This window comes from Salvelinus fontinalis, chromosome 21 (assembly GCF_029448725.1).
Source record: "Salvelinus fontinalis isolate EN_2023a chromosome 21, ASM2944872v1, whole genome shotgun sequence".
NCBI classification, from domain to species: Eukaryota; Metazoa; Chordata; class Actinopteri; order Salmoniformes; family Salmonidae; genus Salvelinus; species Salvelinus fontinalis.
This window is the reverse complement of record NC_074685.1, coordinates 43479501-43503287: the sequence shown is the minus strand read 5'-3', so window position 1 is coordinate 43503287 and position 23787 is coordinate 43479501. Positions and strand designations below refer to the sequence as shown.

At 41.2% G+C, this 23787-nt stretch overlaps 2 protein-coding genes across 5 annotated transcripts; both read right to left on the bottom strand.

Moving 5' to 3' along the window:
- Positions 1 to 3350: 3350 nt before the first annotated feature.
- LOC129818962 (zinc finger protein 708-like) lies at positions 3351 to 10943 on the bottom strand. The gene is made up of 5 exons (XM_055875351.1): positions 10688 to 10943; positions 7728 to 7748; positions 7244 to 7568; positions 6938 to 7033; positions 3351 to 5387 (listed from the first exon to the last, which is right to left on the bottom strand). Exons 1-5 carry the CDS (start codon positions 10829 to 10831, stop codon positions 3673 to 3675), a joined length of 2301 nt encoding a protein of 766 aa, XP_055731326.1. The 5' UTR covers positions 10832 to 10943; the 3' UTR covers positions 3351 to 3672.
- Positions 10944 to 13597: 2654 nt separating this feature from the next.
- Positions 13598 to 23656, bottom strand: LOC129818963 (oocyte zinc finger protein XlCOF6-like). 4 transcript variants are annotated; one of them, XM_055875354.1, is made up of 4 exons: positions 20396 to 23656; positions 19213 to 19471; positions 18947 to 19042; positions 13598 to 16928 (listed from the first exon to the last, which is right to left on the bottom strand). In XM_055875354.1, exons 1-4 carry the CDS (start codon positions 20429 to 20431, stop codon positions 15166 to 15168), a joined length of 2154 nt encoding a protein of 717 aa, XP_055731329.1. In that variant the 5' UTR covers positions 20432 to 23656; the 3' UTR covers positions 13598 to 15165. The 4 variants fall into 4 exon arrangements, with proteins under 4 accessions (XP_055731329.1, XP_055731330.1, XP_055731331.1 ...); XM_055875355.1 differs by having other exon boundaries at positions 19966 to 23554; XM_055875356.1 differs by having other exon boundaries at positions 21039 to 23554.
- Between the last annotated feature and the right edge of the window lie 131 nt (positions 23657 to 23787).

The window sequence follows — 23787 nt, the reverse complement described above, 5'->3', positions numbered from 1 at the left end:
ACTCAATGGTCACTCTGACAGAGCTCCTCTGTAGATGGGAGAACCTTCAAGAAGGACAACCATCTCTGCAGCACTCCACCAATCGGGATTTTATGGTAGAGTGGCCAAACGGTAGCAACTCCTCAGTAAAAGGCACGACAGCCCGCTTGGAGTTCGCCAAAAGGAACCTAAAGGACTCTCAGACCATGAGAAACAAGATTCTCTGGTCTGATGAAACCAATATTGAACTCTTTGGCCTGAATGCCAAGCGTCACATCTGGAGGACACCTGGCACCATCCCTATGTTGGTGGCAACATTATGCTGTGGGGATGTTTTTCAGCTGCAGGGACTAGGAGACTAGTGAGAATCGAAAGTACAGAGAGATCCTTGATGAAAATCTGTTCCAGAGTGCTCAGGATCTCAGACTGGGTCGAAGGTTCACCTTCCAACAGGACAATGACCCTAACACACAGTCAATACAACGCAGGAGTGGCTTCGGGACAAGTCTCTTAATGTCCTTGTGGCACAGCCAGATCCCAGACTTGAATCGATCAAACATCTCCGGAGAGACCGTAAAATACCTGTGCAGCGACGCTCCCCATCCTACCTGACAGAGCTTGAGAGGATCTGCAGAGAAGAAATAGGAGAAACTCCCCAAATACAGGTGTGCCAAGCTTGTAGCATCATACACAAGACTCAAAGCTGTAATCGCTGCAAAAGGTGTATCAAAAAAACTTTATTTACTGAATAAAGGGTCAGAATAGTTATGTAAATGTGATCAATTTTGTATTTTTTTTTTTTTTTAAATAAAAATGTGAAAATGTATAAAAACCTGTTTCTGCTTTGTCATTATGAGGTAGTGTGTGTAGATTGAGGGGATAAAAAACGATTTAATACATTTTAGAATAAGGTTGTAATAGAATGTGGACAAGGTCAAGGGGTTTCTATACTTTCCGAATGTACTGTAGATGCAAAGGTAAAGACAAATTTGAGTAATCAAGGCGACAGACATACATTCAATAACACCTTGCACAATCTTGTCTGCATCTTACTGATCTTTGCTATAATCATTAGTCCAACAGTTGTAAACGAGTTTCTATTGGACAAATTAAGGTGTTTATCCCCGTTTTGTTCGCTTCCCTTTAACAGAATCGGCAGAATGGATACTTTTTAAAACCCTTTTCTTCCCCAATTTTGTGGTATCCAAATTGCTAGCTACAGTCTTGTCCGTCCGGGAGTTGCAGCGATGAGACTCGGGAGAAGCGATGGTCGAGAGCCACGCGTCCTCTGAAACACAACCCAACCAAGCCGCACTGCATCGTTGACACAATACCCACTTAACCTGGAAGCCAACCACACCAATGTGTCGGAGGAAACACCGTACACCTGGCGACTGTATCAGCGTGCACTGCGCCCGGCCCGCCACAGAAGTCGCTGGTGCACGATATGACAAGGACATCCCTGCCGGCCAAACCCTCCCCTAACCCAGACGACACTGGGCAAATTGTGCGCCGCCCCATGTGTCTTCCGGGCGTGGACGGCTGCGACAGAGCCTGGACTCTAACCCAGAATCTCTAGTGGCACAGCTAGCACTGTGATGCAGAGCCTTTGACCACTGCGCCACTCCGGAGGCCCAGAATGAATACACTCCTGATCACACGCATACACAGATCACTTTCATAGCAGCCATATAAAAACAGCATGACCCCTTTGATCACTTGATAATTCCTTCTCGTCTCTACACACCCTTTCCCTTCACTTGTGGACATGACACATAACAGGATCATTATGCATGGAAGAGAGTTTGAGATAAATGTTAAGTCTTACCTACAGTACTGGTGGAGCTGCTTCCTGTACCATTATGAGGTGTTTTCTTTGTTATCCAGGACACTGATGACCAATAAACAGGAAATCTAGGCAGAATGAATGCATCACACCACTCAATAAATTACAGTAACCTTAAAATCAGGAGGATATGGCACAAACTTCTTGATAAAAATGAAATACTGTTTCAATTGTATTTACCCTCATAAAACAGCCTGCTATAGTATGTACGGAAAGAAATGAACCGTTGCCATCTAAGGCTTACAAGTTAATCCGTCCCCAATTACAAAACAAATGAGGCAATAGGTCTAGGTTGAAGTCAAGATCTATTGCTTCACTATTATCCACTTTGACTTAAGATTCTTCATAGAAAAAACCATTAAGCCCTTTTGCAAAAGTTTTTGATTATGGGGCTTTGAACTATTCTTGATTATTTCTTCCACACTGCCTCACTAAGCCGGTAAAGTGCTGCTTCTACAGAAAAAATCTATTACGCACCCTAAATAATTATGAAAGTATTAATTGTAAATTTAATAATTATAAAAGTAGGACTAAGCAAGTTTTTTGTCAAGCAGAAAGGTAAGAAACATTTTAAAAACTTGGGAATACTGGGAAAAGTTGTCAATTACTTGCCTGCCCAGTTTAAAATTAAAAAGCACCAAAATCCAGGGAGACAACCAAAGTTTAGAAACCAGGAAAAAAGGTCTTCAGTTGCATTTTAATGCCAACATATATACACTGATTATACCAAACATTAGTAATACCTTCCTAATATTGCGTTGCGCACCCCCCAATTAGTCGGGGACATGGACTCTACAAGTTGTCGAAAGCGTTACGCACGGACTCTAGACCATGCCGACTAAAACGCTTCCCACAGTTGTGTCAAGTTGTCTGGATGTTCTTTGGATGGTGGACTACTGTTGATACACACGGGAAACTGTTGAGCATGAAAAACCCAGCAGCATTGCATTTCTTGACACAAACCGGTGCACCTGACACCATTCCCGTTTAAAAGGCACTTACAATTTTTGACATGCCCATTCACCCAGTCGATGTTTATTTTATTTTTATTTTACCGTTATTTTACCAGGTAAGTTGACTGAGAACACATTCTCATTTGCAGCAACGACCTGGGGAATTGTTACAGGGGAGAGGAGGGGGATGAATGAGCCAATTGTAAACTGGGGATTATTAGGTGACCATGATGGTTTGAGGGCCAGATTGGGAATTTAGCCAGGACACCAGGGTTAACACCCCTACTCTTACGATAAGTGCCATGGGATCTTTAATGACCTCAGAGAGTCAGGACACCCGTTTAACGTCCCATCCGAAAGACGGCACCCTACACATGTCATGGAAAGAGCAAGTGTTCTTAATGTTTTATACACTTAGTGTACGTATATACTGTATAAAAATATATATTTTTTAAAAATCAGCAAAAAAAAAAAACAAGAAATACTTAAAATTCTTGTCCAATCAGGACAATCACCTGAATAACTAATCTAGCGGTCCTTTGTAACTGACGGACAATTATGTAAATGAGAAGTTCTGATATTTACACATGAATTAGGTGTTTAATGATTTACACAATAGAAAGAAAGAAAACATTGTGAATGATTCAGCACAGTCAGAAATAAACATGTCCATGAGAATTTGGGCAAATGAACAATGACCAAAACTTATAGCAATATCTCCAAGCATTACAGCAGGCACTCATCTAATTTCCTAAACGTTTTCTAAGTTTTCTAAAAGGCTTTCCAGAAACTCACCCAAGAACTTTTCACCCTACTGAATACATCCATGTTGCTCGTGATGTCTGAAAGCAGGAAGTTGCCCCACTGTGAATGATTGAGATTATATCACTGAGTCTACATTACAGCAGCATTAAGGCAAGCACTACTGTCTTCACCTCCTTTCTTATTTCTGAAAGAGCGGTCTGAAGATTTACGAGACTGATCACGTGTTGCTGCCACACCATTACAGCTATGGTTTTTGTAGTGTCTTATGTCAGAAAAGCCCTTTCCACATCTCTTGCAATAATAAGGCCTAACTCCGGTGTGGACCTGCATGTGGGCTTTGACATTGTTGGCTTGGCTGAAACCTCTCCCGCAGACGTCACATTTGAATGGCTTCTCTCCCGTGTGGACTCGCTCATGCCTTTTGAGATTGGTGTTGACTGAGAAAGTCTTGTCACAATAACTGCATTTGAAGGGCTTTTCACCTGTATGGGTTCGCTCATGTCCTTCTAGAGCTTGCTTAAGAACAAATTTCTTTTCACAGTATTTACAAGCGTAGGGCTTCACTCCCCTATGAAGTCTCATGTGATAGTCAAAAGTATGTTTATAGGCAAAGGTCTTTCCGCAAACAGAACAAGAGTATTGCGTTGTTGAGGTTCTCTGTCTCCTGGCGGTTCTCGCTCTCTCTCTTCTCTTTCGTTCCCTCTGTTTCTCTCCTTCAGCTGTGTGCCATTTTAGATGGTGCCGTCTCACTTGAAAATTGTACATAAAAGTCTTTCCACATAGGTCACACATAAATGGTTTGGTTGCCCCATGATGGTGCATGTGAGCTTTTAGGTCGGTGGACTGAAGGTAGCTTTTCCCACACACTTTACATTTGTACGGTCTCTCCCCTGTGTGAAGCACTTGGTGTCTCACAAGGTTTCCTTTATGGCCGAAAGCAGCTCCACATGTCTCACATTTAAATGCCTTCTCCCCTGTATGAACAACCATGTGGTTTTTGAGGCTGCTGCTTGTCATAAAACCCTTACCACACTCTGAACATGAGTGCGGCCGTACACCTATATGTCGTCGCATATGAATACTAAGACCACCATGCTGTCTGTAACTCTTTCCACATACAGCACAGCTGTATGGTTTTTCACCAGTGTGGATTCTCTCGTGCCCCATAAGCACGGCCCTTGATGTGAAACCCTTGTCACAAGTCAGGCACTTGAACGGTCTCTCCACTGCATGAACAAGCTGATGTCGTTTCAGATCTTTCTTGGTAGAGAATGTATTTCCACAAACTTTGCAACTGAGCGTTTTGTCTCTGTGACGCAACATGTGATGTTCGAGCTGCTTGGACATTCTGAATGTTTTGCCACATTGACCACAAGCGAATGGCCTCTCTCCTGTGTGAAGTAGCTTGTGACGTACCAGCAAGCGGTTCAGACAGAAGTTCTTCTCACAAACGTCACACTTGAAGGGTCTTGGTTTACTTAGCTTGTGAGCTTCCAGTGACCCCTTCCTGCTGAAGGTCTTTTCACACACATCACACTTGAAGGGTCTTGTGTGAGTTAGCTTGTGTTGTACCAGTAGGTTGTTCCGGCTGAAGGTCTTCTCACAAACATCACACTTGAAGCATTTGGTTTCTTTGGATCGCATCCTTTTAGTAGTACTGCTGTTTTTCTGGATTTCATGGCTGTCTCTCTCGTTGCCCTCTGGCAAAGCAGCTCTCATATCCTCAACGTTGGATTCAGTGTCTCTTGGTGAAGGGTCTGTATTCAGTCCATGTGTGTCTCCCAGAGAGGAGTCACACTCCAACGAAGAAGTTTCTGTGGGTTTACAGCAAACCTTTGCAGGACCTAAAGATGAAAGAAATGAGTATATACACACATTAAAAAACTATCAATTAAATAGGTTTTACAAATGTGAGGATTATACTAAACTAATTTCATGAATTGAAAGTAAGTAGCCTCGTCTGAGCCAGAACGGCCCATAGGTCCGGAGCCTATAGAGTAGGGCTGGGCGATATGGCCTAAAAATCATCTATTTCTAACTCATGGGTGACACACACTTTATATGTTCTCTAAATTAACTTTGTTGTACAATTAAAAGTAAAATACACTGCATTTCAAACAGTCAGCAATAATCTAATGAATTCAGGACTTCTGAAATTATACCTAGGCTATTTAAAAGCCTTCCACAAGACCCACTAATATTTTATCAAAATGTTGATCAAAATAGTTTAACCTGATTTTTGCAATAATCACTGATCTGGCTTTTAAGTCTGTCTATGAAAATGCCCTTTTGGTTAAACATTTAACCAGAACCACGCATAATCCAAATTTACTTATGACCAAGTTCTTGTAGTAGGCGTTATAGAAAATGAACACAGGTCTCAAACAATCTCAAGCCCAGGTGCTAGCAAATAGCCAGCTAAACTTTATATTTAAAGTCAAGCCAACTTGGATCTATTTGCTAGCGAACAAGGCAGAACAGTTGAATTGTTTTGAACACACCCTTCTGTCCATCTCCAACTGTTTAAAAGGATGCTAGCCTGTCCTCTTTGTTCAGATGTTGAAATCAAGTGGCCTACCTTATTTCTCAGAATGAGAAAGAGTTGCCTATTCCTTATAATATAGTTTATGCTCATTGCAAATTTATAAAACAGGCTAGACATCTAGTATTACTGTCTGTGGCTAAAATGCTGCTATCGGTACGTAGTACCACAAGCAACAGAAACTGAGCATGTTTTCCAGAATCAATGTTCGTTGGTACTCACGTTTTAATAGGTTATTCACACAATTTGAGTTGAGACATACAAATGGTATCGTTAGATGTTCACTTCTCTATTACAGTAAAATTGTGTCTCAGTGTCCACATGACCAGTCCTGTTGACCAAACCTCAAATGCAAATAGAGTTGAAACTGCTTGTTGTCAGAGAGGCAGAAGTGATCTTTACTCTTTGTTGTTGTGAGTGTCAGGGGGAGGGGCTTGGTAGCAGGGGGAGAGTGTGCACAGAGTACAGGGACGAGTGAAGGAGACGTGACCAATAAGACAAATGCTCATAAAAATGGGAAATAAATTCAGCCTAGAGTCTTGCAATACAGGCATTTGGAACGCTACACTTACACACATGTTTGAATTCATTTGATATATTGCCCTGCCCTACTATAGAGCAAACTTTTATGTAGCATGAGGCATCTTGATGTACAAATACACTAGCTGGACAGGACGCTAGTCAAATTTCATTTGTCAAATAAATCTACCAATACATTAATTTATATAAATATATATATATTTTTTTACATGAGTGTTAAAATAAACATTCAGTTTTGGCCCATTTGCTTCCTAGTGAATAAGATCCTGGTCTGGTAACCATTATGCAAAATAGAATCCTCTTAAGGATTACCTGCAGAGACTGACATTGCGTTAGTGACCGGGTTTGCGTGACTGACATTCCCTGGCAATGTTGAAGCTTCTGTCATTCCAGACAACATTGGGAGACCTAAAAACATATCAATCATAATTACATTAAAACACGTTGAATACGCTGCTTCGCTTTTACCTTTCTTCCCACAAAATGATGTGTGATGCAAGTCATGTAGGTCTAAATTGATACAAAAAACAGGCCAAGAACCCTTATAGCTAACATGCTAGTCATAGCTAAAGCCTAGGCAGTAATGACTAGGTAGCTAGCTAGGTCTAGAACACTCACCAACTGGTGGAATTGCAAAAATCATTCCATTGAGCAGAATATGCGTGGGTCCTTTCAGTTCTGCTTGTGCCTGCATTTTAGCCAGTGATGCTCTATAATGTTCAGCTTTCTCAGTTAATGCCTTCATATCTTCATCCATCTGCTCCACCTTGGTTTTCAGAACTTCATCCATCTGCTCCACCTTGGTTTTCATATCTTCATCCATCTGCTCCACCTTGGTCTTCAGTTCATCGTTCTCATTTTGTAAACTTGAGGAGACCACTAGGAATAGTTGGCAGATTTTCCTAATAGCCTCCCCTGTCACAAGATTCATAATTGTGCACAGCTGTGTAGAGAGAGAGAAGAAAAAAAAGGTTACCCAAGTAGATAGCTGTGCAGCCAGCTACACTGAAATGAAGAAGTGAAACCAGTAAGTTAGCTAGCTAGGTGGGCTAGCAATAAAACTCGCCAGCCTGTAGTCATAAAAACCGGAAAAAAGAGTTACCTCTGGTTCGTTCAGCCATTCCTATGGGAAAAGAATAGGGTTTTGGAATGAACACAGAAAAAAAGGTCTGAGGTTAACACAGGCTTAGGGGATCTTATACGTTTTGTTCTATGACATTATAGTCGTCGGTTAACCTGGCCTTTATGAACTATGAAGCCTTTGTGATTTTTCTGATGAATGCTTCAAAATTCACAAAAAGTTGTGTAACCTGATGAAGACTATCTCATAGAACAAAACGTATAAGAACTCATTAGCCTGTGTTTACCACAGACCTAACTTTTGGCATTAAACCAAAAACGCTACAAAAATCTCCATTAATTTCCCCATAGACTTTGTCCAACGAACCATGGTGGTGTTCGTGCCTACAAAAGGACGACATTACCAAAGACTGTACAGCATGAAGACAGGCAGAAACTGCTTCTCCAATAGAAATCCCCGATCACGCTTCTAGGCGATGGCATGGCGACGTTGGCTAGCTAAGTACATGCGCAGAAACGTCATCGGACCTAACGGTCGTCTCGCGCCAAACTGTGCATGTGCAGGCCATCATATCAAAAGCACTCCGATAAAGATGTTTTTGATTCAAATTAAAACTTGTTATTACTCCAACCGTTTGAAAGTGACAAACTGACATGTTCAATTACTGAAGACAACTTAAATCTAGGTAGTGCCTGGATTTGTAAGAATTTTTCACTTCTCTCATTGACTTCTCAAACCGGTCTGCTTAATCTGTTTCACAAGTGCTCCCGGAAGTCTCGAGATGTTGCGCTTCTGGGTTTAGAAACTCTGGCATTACTATTGAATAAACAGAATATTCTTCATTTAAGTTAATATGCGTTAAATGGAATAGTAATTGAAATATGGACACTGACTGCAGGCCTATAACTTCTGACATGTAGCGTAATGTAATATTAACTTCTGCAGAATTATGTATATCTTGCAGTAAAATTATACAACAAATGTTTGTCTCCGGAACCCTAGCGCAGAAATATGATTTCTTTCTTTCGGCATTTCGAGCAAATGTAATGTGTTATCTTTGACACTTATGCAAGCAGACAGTATTTCAAACCCATAAAATATGCACCCAAGACAAACTGAAGTCTTATCTGTAACGTGTTTCATCGTTTTCCCAGCCTTCCATTTCCTTAAAACCAGTCAAACTGATGACATTTGGACATTCTGCACAGGACCAACTTTTACACTGAGTTATTGCATTTCCCCCCCGTCCCTTAAAACAAAACTGACAACTTTACCAGTGTTAACTAAATTACTAGTGCATTCATTGTATCAATGTAAGACATTCTGGTGAGCAATACTTTAGTCTTCTGGGGCAACATGTTATGACAGAAGAGAAGCTGCACGTATCAAACTATAGTTTGATACATGCAACCAAATGGCGTAAATTATAAAAATGGCCTAGCAAATGGCGTAAATTATAATATGGCCTAGCAAATGGCGTAAATTATAATATGGCCTAGCAAATGGCGTAAATTATAAGCAGAAAGTTGTCTAAATTAGGGGTGAAAGTAGCCAGTAGGCTATATAGTCCAGATCGAACTGAGCAGGTAGCCTACTTTTTGAAGTGATTTGTTTGAAAACATCACACAACACCCATGATATGCAAAACAGGATACGATGTTTACATGCCACAGTATCAGCATATACCAGGCATCTTGTCCTGGTTTCTCATAACCGGGATATTGTAAACGGGATATGCTGTTTACATGTCAAATTAAAAACAGAACACTTGAGTATCCCGAATAATAACAGGACACTGGTGTGCATGTTAACGTGGTCAATGAGAGAAGTGAAAAATGATTCCTTAGTTGTTCCTTTTCTTGAAATCTAAAACGCCGATGACACTGCTTCTTAAAAGGTCCAATACTTTGATAACTTGACTGCTGATACCTTAAGAGTTGAGTAAAATTTTCCTTTAAGTAGCTGAACATGTTATTAAATCAGACCTCCTGAAAGTTACAAACTGACACGTTTTCATTTAACGCGTTTATATTGAAGGGGTGTCTGATTTTACGGCCTGCACATGCGCAGTTAGGTGCAATGATCATTAGACCCGATGAGCTTAATAGTGCATTCATGGGAACTGGTAAAAATACGAGGAGAAATCATGAAGTCAGTAATCTTCAATTCGGATCTCGAGAAAGAAGCCAGAGTTCGAGTCAAAACGATATTCCCAGTCGAAGCTTGTCTGAAGTCAGAAATTACTGAGTTACCAGTTCCGAGTTGTTTTGAACGCGGCATAGCTAGCCAACGTCACATTGACATCACTTACAAGCGTGATCGGGGATTTCTATAGGAGAAGCAGTTTCTGTCCATCTTTATACTGTACTGTCTTTGCTATTGCACCCTAGAGCTAACTTGCTAGCTAACGTAGTCATAGTTACGCCAAAGACTATCATAGTGGATAAACTACTAAATTAGCAAAAATTATGGATATACTGACAAGATACTTGTCTCCGGCCTAACAATTGAGTGAGATACTATGCTACTAGGCCTCATGCTATAAATATGTACATCCATTTCGAGACAACTCCTATGTTTTTTTTTTCTCTCACTGAGTTGCTGGTTTGTCAAGTGTCCTACTTATGCCAGTACACTCGTAACAACCTATGACCATTACAAAACTTCTAATCAAATAAAAAAAATGATGCCCAAATTCGACACTTATTGACAAACTGCTTGGTTGGCGAAAAAACGCTACATGCCGTAGGGAGTGACTTCCCGCCGAATTAGGCCTCTAGTTACCTCTTCCTCTCTGCTATTAGACAACGTAACGTGTAACCAAATATTTGTTTTAATAATTGTTCTGTGTGGTGTAACTTTAGCTAGACAGCTAAAGTTAGACGTTACGTAGCAAGCTCAACTCCGTCAATCACGTACCAATGACCGTTGCCAGAGATCCAGTCTTGGCTGTAGTGCAATTTGCACTGTAGGCTACTCACCTCTCTCTCCGGATTGCTAACGTTAGGGTAAGAATTTGGCACGCTGGGCAGAAATCGGCTAATTTCTGTCATTGCCGTGTCAACGACAACGGCCATAATCGATGTTGTTTCTGACTGAAACCTATTATAACAAGTTGTAGCCATTTTGCGCTCAGACTGACTATTTTGAATTTGTGGCGTACAAACTACTGGAAACCTAGCACCTGCCAGCAATGAAGCTAGTTCAAATTTGGTCACGTGATCATACGCCTCATTCAAAATAAGTCGCCCGATTTGGAAATGCAAACAAATGTTTTGTCAATTAACAAAGATCTAAGTTTTACTGTATTATTTAAAAGTATATTGGTGACGGTTTTAATTATAATCCCCTGTGAAAAACAACACGGTTGGTGGGTTTAAAAGTTAACCAATGTCAAATAGGATTAACATGTTTGAAGAGAGCATTTTCATATCCACACGTCTGCTTCTGTACGGTTTCAAACTATAGAAGTTGTCAAAGTGAAAGGGGCGTTTCAGAATCCTCAGACCCAACACTAATAGTGCCACGTTCAAGACAACTCAAATGTCAGACATGGAAACTCATTGTGGAAATACGAGGCGAAACATATCACGAAGTGCCCTTGAGCAAGGCACTTAACCCTAATTGCTCCTGTAAATTGCTCTGGATAAGAGCATCTGCTGAATAACTCAAATGTGTCATACCATTAAAGTTTGCATCATTGGGTACAGCTACTGTTACCTGAACCTAGATTTTATTTAATTAACTAGGCACGTAAATTAAGAACAAATTCTTATTTACAACGGCCTAACCTGGCCAAACACGGACAACGCTGGGCCAATTGTGCAACGCCCTATGGGACTCTCAATCGCGGCCGGATGTGATACAGCCTGGATTTGAACCAGGGATTGGTTCTTGCCTCTTGCATTGAGATACAGTGCCTTAGACTGCTGCGCAATTCGGGAGCCCAAATGCAGGATGATGAATGCAGGATGATGGTCAAGCTAAAACAAAATAATCTGAATCAATGGACTTGAAAACCATGCCAATGGAGGAAATAGATTTGTCTATCAAAGTGGAATCAATGAATGAAAACAAGATCATTCTGGAACATCAAACAAGTCACTTAGATACAGGTCATGATGTTGATAATCAGACAGATGCTCATATAGAGGATGAAGGTGTCAAATTACCAGTAAAGACCCAACATCAATGTTCTTGGAAACCATGCCAATAGAAAAGCTGAAATTCTATTTCCTCTAAGTGGAATTAATTGTTGAAAATAAGATGAGTACAGCAACACAAACTAGTAACCTATATAATGATTATGATGTTGAAAATTCTGATAACAAACATAACTCAGAGGATGGGAGTGTCAGGTCATCAGTGAGATATGAAACAAATTCAACATTCTAAATCCGCTGCGGTCTATCAAAATGGTATAAGATGAAAGTGAATTTAGAATGAGTGAACAAAACATTAAGGACACCTGCTCTTTCCATGACATACCGGGGATCATCAACTAGACTGAGCCACGTACCGATTTCTGTTCTTGAGCGGATGGTCGGGCAGCCGGAACATAATTACAAATAATTTCTAATGTCAAATCGACTGCAAGAAGCCCAAACAGATATAATATTTCACTAAAATAATTTAAAAACTTGCTTACATTTGTATACGATCACATCTCTGTTGTGTGGGAGCATTTGGGAACAGACTTAAAAAATTAAATTCAACTAGAGCTGATTTCCTGGTGTTTAGTCTTTTATATCCAACAATGAAAACTGTTTTTTTGCTCAGCAAACTTGGGGTTGCCAAATAAAGCCACCCGTGGGTCTCCAGTTGGGCAACCTTGACATAGCTTGACCAGGTGAAAGAAATTGAGGGTGAATGGGCAAGACAACACATTTAAGTGCCTTTGAATGTGGTATGGAAGTATGTGCCAAATGCACTGTTTTGTGTCAAAAACTGCAACGCTGCTGGGTTTTTCACACAACAGTTTCCTGTGTGTGTTAAGAATGGTCCACCAGCCAAAGGAGATCCAGACAATGACACAACTGTAGGAAGCATTGGAGTCAACATGGGCCAGCATCCCTGTGATACGCTTGACAGTTTGTAGAGTCCATACCCTGACGAATTGAAGCTGTTCTGAGGGCATAAGGGGTGTGATGCAACTCAATATTAGGAAGGTGTCCTTAATATTTTGTACACTCAGGGGCGATTTCGCAGACACAGATTAAGCCTAATCCTAGACTAGCTGCATTTAAACTGGACTAACTGAATTGGCTTTTCTCAGACATGGTTTAATAGTCTGACTTGGCCTAGTCTAGATTCGAAAAAAGTCAGATTTCCAGGACTATTACAGTTAATCTAGATCTAAGTCAAAGCTTACATTAAACCTGTCCAGAAGTAGGTTTAACTTTAATGGATGTTGGCCCCCAGGTTCACCTCGACTCCCGAGTGGCGCAGCGGTCTAAAGCACTGCATCTCAGTGCTAGAGTCACTACAGACCCTGGTTCGAATTCAGGCTGTATCACAACCGGCCGTGATTGGGAGTCCCATAGGGCGGCGTCTGGGTTAGGCCGTAAGTAACAATTTGTTCTTAACCAACTTGCCTAGTGAAAGCCAGGGCTTTCATCTGACTCTTTACAGAAGGCCCATCCCTCCTAGTACTTATCACCTTGAGATTTTTAGCATCTTGGACCTTCATTGTGAAACAGGAGATTTGTGTGGTGTAAGTGAACCAACTGTATTCCTAATAGTATACAAAGCTTTATGTGAACTGTAATGAAGCCCTTTTGTGGGGGCAAACTCATTCTGATTGGCTGGGCCTGGCTCCCCAGTGGGTGGTCCTATGCCCTCCCAGGCCCACCCATGGCTGCACCCCCGCCCAGTAATGTGAAATCCATAGATTAGTGCCAAATGAATTTATTTCAATTGACTGATTTCCTTATATGAACTGCAACTCAGTAAAATCTTTGACATTATTGCATGTTGCATTTAGATTTTTGTTCAGTATAATTAGGCTTCAAAGATTAACTGGTTAGTCCTTACTTATCTTAGTCTGAGACGCCCTAGTCTACAACCAATTACTCTGAAGTCAAGCATCAGTTCCAGATAATAAAAATGTCACAATAAATTATACCATCATAAAATGTAAGACAATGAGAATACATGGGGACTAATGCAGATACAACTCAGGAATCGAGTCTTAAATGTAGTATTTAAAAACCATAAATGCAGTGTTGCAAATAAAAGGAGATCCAATGCACTTCTCCTCAAGCTAAAAGGCTACTTCTCCCAAAAGTAACTTGAAATGGAAGTAACTAACCAAACAAGGTAAAGACATTCTTAAGTCTCTTACAAAAGGAAAAATAGTACACCAAGGTGAACAGCTTAAAGCTGGACATTAAATCATGGGCATTCATATGGAGTTGGTCCCCCCTTTGCTGCTATAACAGCCTCTACTCTTCTGGGAAGGCTTTCCACTAGATGTTGGAACAATGCTGCAGGGATTTGCTTCCATTCAGCTACAAGAGCATTAGTCCCCGCAGCAATGTTCCAACATCTAGTGGAAAGCCTTCCCGGAGAGTGGAGGGTGTCTGGTATAGCAGCAAAGGGGGGGACCAACTCCATATTAATGCCCATGAATTTGTAATGAGATGTGACATGAGCAGGTGTCCCACATACCTTTGGTCATGTACAATATTTCCACACTATGAGGTTGGAATAATAGTGTGAGAATGATAATTCCCTTTTAGAGTAAGAGTTGTTTGAAAAGACCGGCTGACATTTCAGCCTGTTTTGGTGGGATGGAGTTTCTGGCAGCCTGATGATAAATGAGTTAATAGACCAATAAGGAAGCGTTCCAAACCTCTGCCAACAACAACAGTTTCTCCCCACTCCGACAGTCCAAGAAAAATTCTTGCTTGAGAAATTGCTCATTGCTAAAAAGCTATTTTAAAATAAATATTTTTGACCATTTTAATTGAAAACAAGCAAAATGAGGTACTTCAATTGTTACCAAGAAATTATATGATATTGATATAAAAACAGCCGAATTGGACCTTTAAAAACAAGAATTCCTTCAAAATTCTTGCCCAATCAGGACAATCACCTGAATAACTAATCTAGCAGTCCTATGTAGCTGACGTACAAAGTATTAAATGTGTAGTTCTGATATTTTCACATGAATTAGGTGTTTAAGGATTTACACAATAGGAAAAAAATAACACATGGTAAATGATTGAGCACAGTCAGAAATATACAACGTCTCCATGATAATGTGGGCTCATGAACATTGACTAAGACTTATAGCAAAATCTCCAAGCATTACGGCAGATATGCTTCTCATTTCCTACGAGGCTTTCGGGAAACTCACCCGAGAACTTTTCACCCTGCTGAATACATCCATGTTGTTCCTGATGTCTGAAAGCAGGAAGTTGCCCCACTGTGAATGATTGAGATTATATCACTGAGTCTACATCACAGCAGCATTAAGGCAAGCACTCCTGTCTCTACCTCCTTTCCTACTTCTAAAAGTACGGTCAGAAGGTTTACGAGACTGATTGCGTGTCGCTGCCACACCATTACAGCTATGGTTTTTGTAGTGTCTTATGTCAGAAAAGCCCTTTCCACATCTCTTGCAATAATAAGGCCTAACTCCAGTGTGGACTTGCATGTGGGCTTTGACATTGTTGGCTTGGCTGAAACCTCTCCCGCAGACGTCACATTTGAATGGCTTCTCTCCCGTGTGGACTCGCTCATGCCTTTTGAGATTGCTGTTGACTGAGAAAGTCTTGTCACAATAACTGCATTTGAAGGGCTTTTCACCTGTATGGGTTCGCTCATGTCCTTTGAGAGCTTGCTTAAGAATGAATTTTCTTCCACAGTATTTACATTCATGGGGCTTCTCTCCACTGTGAAGTTTCATGTGATAGTCCAAAGTATTTTTATAGGCAAAGGTCTTTTCGCAAACAGAACAAGAGTATTGATTTTGTCCTGTGTGAACTTGTTGATGGTTTTTCAGAGTTAGCATGGAGCTGAAGCCATTCAAACATACATCACAACTGAATGGCTTTGTCGAGGTTCCCACTCCCCCAGGAATGTTCTCTCCTTCAGCTGTGTGCCATTTTATATTGTGCTGTCTCATTTGGTAATTGTAAATGAAAGTCTTTCCACATAGGTCACACATAAATGGTTTGGTTGCCCCATGACGGTGCATGTGAGCTTTTAGGTCGGTGGACTGAAGGTAGCTTTTCCCACACACTTTACATTTGAACGGTCTCTCCCCTGTGTGAAGAACTTGGTGTCTCTGAAGGTTTGCTTTATGGCCGAAAGCAGCTCCACAGGTCTCACATGTAAATGGCTTCTCCCCTGTATGGATTACCTTGTGGTTTTCAAGGCTGGATTTAGTTATAAAGCTCTTACCACACTCCGAGCATAAGTGTGGACGTTCACCTGTATGTCTTCGCATATGAATACTTAGGTCATAAGACAGTCTGTAACTCTTCCCACATTCAGCGCAGCTGTGTGGTTTTTCACCGGTGTGGATTCTCTCGTGCCCCATAAGCACGGCCCTTGATGTGAAACCTTTTCCACAAGTCAGACACTTGAACGGTCTCTCCACTGCATGAACAAGCCGATGTTGTGTCAGATCTTTCTTGGTAGGGAATATACTTTCGCAAACTTTGCAACTGAGCGTTTTTTCTCTGTGACGCAACATGTGATGTTCGAGCTGCTTGGACATTCTGAATGTTTTGCCACATTGACCACAAGCGAATGGCCTCTCTCCTGTGTGAAGTAGCTTGTGACGTACCAGCAAGCGGTTCAGGTTGAAGACCTTGTCACAAATATCACACTTGAAGGGTCTTGTGTGACTTAGCTTGTGAGCTTCCAGTAACCCCTTCCTGGTGAAGGTCTTCTGACACACATCACACTTGAAGGGTCTTGTGTGACTTAGCTTGTGAACTCTCAACAACTCTTTCTTGCTGAAGGTCTTCTCACAAACATCACACTTGAAGCGTTTGGTTTCTTTGGATCGTGTCCCTTTAGTATTGCTGTTTTTCTGGCTTTCATGGCCGTCTCTCTCGTTGCCCTCAGGCAGAGCAGCTCTCATATCCTCAACGTTGGATTCAGTGTCTCTTGGGGAGAGGTCTGTATTCAGTCCATCTGTGTCTCCCAGAGAGGAGTCACACTCCAATGAAGACGTCTCTGTGGGTTTACTGCAAACCATTGCAGGACCTAAATATAAAAAGGAATATGATGACACACATTGTAAAACTATGGCCCAAGTTAAGAGGACATAAGAAAACAAAGTTGTCCAACACCAATTTGATTAACCTCTCTAGGATAGGGGGCAGCATTTTCACATTTGGATGAAAAGCATACCCAAATTCAACTGCCAGCTACTCATCCCCAGAAGATAAGATATGCATATTGTTAGTAGATTTGGATAGAAAACACTCTGAAGTTTCTAAAACTGTGTGAATCATGTCTGAGTATAACAGAACTAATTTAGCAGGCGAAACCCAGAGGACAAACCATTCAGATATATATATATTTTTTTTTGAGGTCACTCTTTTCAATTGATTTTCATTGGGAATCCAGATTTCTAATTGACCTTCTGCAGTTCCTACCACTTCCACTGGATGTCAACAGTCTTGAGAAATTGGTTGAGGGTTTTTCCTTTGTGTAATGAAGAAGTAGCCCTGTTCAGAACGAGAGTCGAGTGAAGTGTACTTTTTGTTTAAGGCGCGTAACCAGAAAGCATGCTACAGTTTGTTTTATTCCTGTATTGAACACAGATCATCCCGTCTTAAATGTTTTGATTATTTATGTTAAAAAATACCTAAAGTTGTATTACAAAAGTAGTGTGAAATGTTTTGGCAAAGTTTACAGGTAACCTTTGAGATATTTTGTAGCCACGTTTGAGCAAGTTGGAACTGGTGTTTTTCTGGATCAAACGCGCCAAATAAATTGACATTTTGGATATATATAGACGTAATTAATCGAACAAAAAGGACCATTTGTGATGTTTATGGGACATATTGGAGTGTCAACAACAGCAGCCCGTCAAAGGTAAGGCATGAATTATATTTTTATTTCTGCATCTTTTGTCGCGCCTGCAGGGTTGAAATATGCTTCTCTCTCTTTGTTTACAATGTTGCTATCCTCAGAAAATAGCATCGTTTGCTTTTGCCGAAAAGCCTCTTTGAATTCTGACATGTTGGCTGGATTCACAACCAAGTGTAGCTTTAATTTGGTATCTTTCATGTGTGATTTAATGAAAGTTTGATTTTTATAGTATTTTATTTGAATTTGGCGCGCTGCATTTTCTCTGGCTTTTGGCCAAATGAGACAGTAGCGTCCTGCCTAAACTCTGATTTTTGGATATAAATATGAACTTTACCGAACAAAACATACATGTATTGTGTAACATGAAGTCCTATGAGTGTCATCTGATGAAGATCATCAAAGGTTAGTGATTAATTTTAACTCTATTTCTGCTTTTTGTTATTCCTCTCTTTGGCTGGGAAAATGGCTGTGTTTTTCTGTGGCTATGTACTGACCTAACATAATCGCAAGGTGTGCTTTCGCCGTAAATCCTTTTTGAAATCAGACATGTTGGCTGGATTAACGAGAAGTTTATCTTTAAAATGGTGTATAATAACTGTATGTTTGAGGAATTTTAATTATGAGATTTCTGTTTTGAATTTGGCGCCCTGCAATTTCACTGGCTGTTGGTTAGGTGGGACGCTACCGTCCCACATATCCCAGAGAAGTTAATTAGTCAAATAAAAATCAACAAATATATGGCAATATTTAGCAACAAAACGAACACAAGCGTTTCTTGGACAAGTTCAGGTAGTCACCGTTTTGGTTCCTAGTGTCCTGCTGAATGCTGGAGCGCATTCAGCAGGACACAACGGGGTGCAACAGTTGATTCAACAGAAACAGCGCTGTCCTGAACGACCAGTCCAAGAATGTTGTGATTAAGTTGGCCCAGAGGGTGATTGTTTGCGGCACAAGTTTTGCGATTTGAAACAGTCACATATTGATCAGGCCAAACCCACTTGACCCACCAAACATAACTAAAAGATTGAAGAATAGCACATGCACCATTCACGGAAAACATGTAGTTCAAGTACAACCCATCACGCAGCCAACAAACATTAAACCGTAGACAACATTTAACTAAATTGAATGCACCTCTGGTTTGTCAACAATTATTCAAATGAACACCAACTTGAGGATATTACCTGCACGGACTGATGTTGCGTTAGTCACAGGGTTTGCTTGACTGACATTCCCTGGCAATGCTGAACCCGCTGTCATTCCAGGCAACACTGGGAGATCTAAAAGTAACATGCAATATTACAATGAAATATTTACAACACTTTTCCCTTTCTTTCCACACAATGTGTGTGATGTAAGTTGATAAACAAAACTATTAAATATACAGGGGAAAAAAATAAGTTAACTAACTTGCTATAGACAGTAATGACTGTAGGTCTATAACACTCACCAAGTGGTTTAATTGCAAAGATGATTCCATTGTGCAGAACATGGGTAGGTCCTTTCGGTTCTGCTTGTGCCTGCACTTTAGCTAGAGACATTCTATAATGTTCAGCCTTCTCAGTTATTGTCTTCATATCTTCCTCCATCTGCTCCATCTTGGTCTTCAGTTTCCCATTTTCATTTTGTAGACGTGAGGAGGCCACGAGGAATAGTTGGCAGATTTTACGATTAGCCTCCCCCATCACCAGATTCATTATGGTGCAAAGCTGTAGAGAAATTGTAAAAAGTAAACTGGTTAGCTAGCTACTACACTGAACAAAAATACAAAACACAACATGTATGGTGTTGGTCCCATGTTTCATGAGCAGAAATAAAATATTCCATAAATGTTCCATTTGCACAAAAAGCTTATTTCTCTCAAATTGTGAGCATTTCTCCTTTGCCAAGATAATCCATCCACCTGACAGGTGTGGCATATCAAGAAGCTGATTAACAGCACGATCATTACACAGGTGCACCTTGTGCTGGGGACAATAAAAGGCCACCTCCAATTTCATTTAAGAGAATTTGGCAGTACGTTCAACAGCAGACCACGTCAGCCCAGGACCACCAGCACACATCTGGCTTCTTCACCTGTGGGATTGTCTGAGACCAGCCACCCGGACAGCTGATGAAACTGTGGGTTTGCACAAGCAAACTATTTCCTCAAACTGCCAGAAATCGTCACTGGGAAGCTTATATGCGTGCTCGTTGTCCTTACCAGGGTCTTGACCTGACTGCAGTTTGGAGTCGTAACCAACTTCAGCGGGCAAATGCTCACCTTCGATGGCCACTGGCACGCTGGAGAAGTGTAAAACACTTTCCTGTGGATATTAGACTACCTAACAGTATACAGCCAGCCACAGCAGAGGATGTGAAACCATAGCTACCTAGCAAGTTAGTAACATAGCTTAGGGTTTTGCCAGAAGATGCTGACCCTACTGTTAAGCTTGTTTACACCGAGTTGCACTGGGGTCGAATGCAATCATGGTTACATTAAGACACCTCAATTCTGGGATGCGACATGCACATTTGACCTTTATCCACACTGCGAAATTGAACAGATTGAAATACTGCTAGTAGAAAAGAGCCCAAAGCTCAATCTGAACATTAACACTAGTCTCTTGATAACTGGTTAAATTGATAAGCACCTTGATTGGGCTTGGTTCATGCTCCCACAGGGCCATATCTCCATGTTACAGCGCTTGTTTACGTGAGACAAAAATCTACCACCTGTGCTAATAAGCTATCTAGCATGCTCCGAACACCTGTGTAAGCGTAACTCGGGAAGTGTAGTTTCGTTGGTGGTAGGCGCCCAGCTGTATGGCTCTATGCAAAACTGCTACAGTATGTAAATGTTTTATTTGAAGGATTTTTTTCTCGCTGATGAAAGATAAATTACATTTTTCGAAAGCCATATTGCAAGCGATTATTGACGTTTCTAAACGTTATAACAGCGCTTCGGGATTGTTCACATGTAGTAGTTGGCGAAGCTAATGCCTGACAACTAGGCGGCATTCTGCCTTCTCCCTAGTTTTCGGGAGCTAATGCCGCGTTCACGTCCTAGTCGGAAATAGGAGACTCGGAAATTAGACTTGCAAACTGGTTTACATTACACGTGCCTCGTTCAACCAATTATACCAATTATCAAGTCGGAAATGTCCGAGTTTCCTAGCTCCGACTAGGACAAGAACGCGGCATAAGGTATAGCAGTAGTGACGTTACCTAGCTAAACCATTGGGAAAGCTAGTTATCTAAAACTTTTGTTCGACGTTAACTGTAGTCACTACGCACCCGTCATCACGTTGCTCAGTAGAGTATTTGTCAGCGCTCACCTCTCTCTCATATTTACTGCAGTCGTTAGCGTCCGAGTGTTGCGCGTTTGAAAGATGGCTAATTTCTTTCATTACAGTCTCGACGACAAAAGCCATAATCGATGTTGTTTCTGACTGGAACATATTGTAAGTTGACATTTCGCCCTCAGACTCATTCACGTAACGTTAAAATATATAGCTAGCTACATGTGTTAGCTAGCATTTTTTTTGCTACCGCTGTGAAGCAGGCAATAACAGAAATATTTGAAGAAACGAGGATTCTTCGATGACGTTTAACGGCGGTTGGTATCCAATAAATGTTGCATTACCGCCATCTACTAGACCGGAGTACAACTCCCTTATACTTTGCTTGAATTTTTAAATAAATGCATACCCTACCATTAACACTACACTCTGAAAATTATTCAAAAATAACACCATTCTACTCCACTATTTTAAATCTATTTAGTCCTACCGTAGGCCAACAACCTGGGCACCACTGCTTAACACACCCTGTAATTTGTCTGATGTCAAGACTTGCACACCCAAATACCTCTCCGCATCTGCCACCACAACCTACATTTTCGGAGACTTACGTTCTATCCCTGCAGTACAGTTGATAACAATTGCTATAAATGCTAAAAATCAAATCTCACTGAAACATATCACTTGTTGGCCTATCCCTCTGTACTGGTACAGATCTACTACTCACACCACTCCGCTCAGGATCCCTCCCCCTTGACCCATCTTACTCTACTTTCTTCACTGTCTCAGCATATGACAACTTCTGCACTACTCTAACCCTGGAAACCTCAACCTGCCTCTCTCGCACAGGACATTTCTGATCCCCAGCCACATGGGCACCCCTACAATTAACACATACCACTACTTTCCCCAATGCTACACATTCCTTTGTCTCATGCCCTTCTGCACACCTAGGAACCTCTCTACTACACACTGCTGCCACATGCCCATAAACGTGACACCTGTAACAACGTAATGTATTCAGCACAAAAGCTTGTACAGGATAACGTATATATCCTAACATCACTGTCGGGCAAAGCCTCAACATAAAAACTCAAAAGAACAGACTCTTCTGTTTCACCAGTCACGCCACCCTGTGTGTCGCACCAAACGACAAGCATCACAAACACCGGGAATCTTCCTCTTCAGTTGGTCAACTTTTACATTGACTGCTACAACAGTAATTACTCAATGGCGCCCTTTTTCTTGAGAGCAAAACCATTCACATTTCTTGCTCCCATTCATTTAAGTGCAGTGTCATCTCTCTCTGACCAACAGAAACACAAACAATTATTATGACCACTTCTGGTTACCCTCACCGATTCCACAGCACCCAACTGTTTTTAGCCACCCTGCAACCACAAATGGATCAGCCAAAAGGCAGGGTCCACTTTTTCCAAAAACTTCACTCCTACTGTCAGACATATTTATCCTGACCCTCAGTGCAAGCCTCGGGCTCCGAGAACTTCACACCTACCACCTCCGATACTTCGACCTCATTCACTTCCATTTCTCCTCCTGTCTTCAGCTCACTCTGCTACTTTCTACCATCCTTTAACAAACCATCTCCCTATTTTCTGCCATTTTTAACCGACTCAAGCTCACCCTCTTCCTCCCTCAGACCTCCTCTGCCTCGCTTTTTCCCTTCATTCCTCCTTCGTATTCCAAGTATACGTCTCCTTATGATAATACATCTCCTGACACGTCTTGTTCTTGCCTTCTCAAGGGACGCCATTTAACCGGCTGTCACAATCTCCATACAATCAGCTCAAACCCCTAAGTGTATCCCACTTATAAAGCAGCTGCTTCGTCTTGATGTTCTTCTTTATCAAAAGCTACCACAACACTTTTCCATTTCAAACAAGCGCACTCTTCCAACCACCATCCACCGTCTCGCTTCATGCTTCTCCCCAAGAAATGAGGATAGTAATCTCATTGGTTAATAAATGGAGGAATGTATAATGCCTGCCCAGCATACTATCAACCAATCGCGTTCACGTTGTCATGGTGTGTCACGCTGTTGCTAAATTAATCATCACGAAAACCCTTGTAAAAATCTAGGCTATAGTCACAGATAGAACAATGAGATTAAATTCAAAACAATTGGGAACTCGGAAATCTCACACTTCCGAGCATTCAAAACAACTGGGAAAAATGGATTTGAAAGGTCATCCAACTTGGAATTCTAACCAGGGAACTCGGGCCTCTTTCTAAGCCTCTGATCGGAAGATCACTGACGTCATGATTTGACCTCGTATTTTTACAATATCCCAGTTGTTTTGAACACGGCAAATGGACGTTAATACTAATCGAGTTTAGGTTCACCATCTCTTAATTTCTTAAAATACTTATTGCAATGATTTTTTTTATAACTAAACCAAGATAGACCACAGCCTATCGTTTCCAATGGGAACAAATGAGTCATAGTGGGCAGAACAAGCAAGGAGGGGCAAAGCCAAACACGAGCTAGTGAGATTCTATTGGCCCGTTCTCGCATCATCTGTATATTTCCATTACAGATCGCCTACTCTGAAGTGCGCTTGTGCAATAACTTAATTAGCCCTTGCACTCTTTCGAAACAACGCAATTTTTTACAACTTTGGCAAAGGGTAAAGTCTACAAGACTTAGTCCACTCTGTTGATAGCATATTCTAGTTTTGGGAACAGAAAACTTGAGATCAAATGTTTCATCGATGAGAACATGC

Bases quoted from the DNA above. Each gene is read 5' to 3' on its own strand.
- LOC129818962 (XM_055875351.1), bottom strand. From the start codon at position 10,831: ATGGCTACAACTTGTTATAATAGGTTTCAGTCAGAAACAACATCGATT. The intron at 7,569-7,727 runs GTAACTCTTTTT...CTCTCTACACAG, and splicing joins AATGGCTGAACGAACCAGAG to CTGTGCACAATTATGAATCT. The intron at 7,034-7,243 runs GTGAGTGTTCTA...ATATGTTTTTAG, and splicing joins TTTTGCAATTCCACCAGTTG to GTCTCCCAATGTTGTCTGGA.
- LOC129818963 (XM_055875352.1), bottom strand. From the start codon at position 21,217: ATGTCAACTTACAATATGTTCCAGTCAGAAACAACATCGATTATGGCT. The intron at 19,472-21,079 runs GTGAGCGCTGAC...ATTTCTCTACAG, and splicing joins GCAGTAAATATGAGAGAGAG to CTTTGCACCATAATGAATCT. The intron at 16,929-18,946 runs GTAATATCCTCA...TTTTATATTTAG, and splicing joins CGCAACATCAGTCCGTGCAG to GTCCTGCAATGGTTTGCAGT.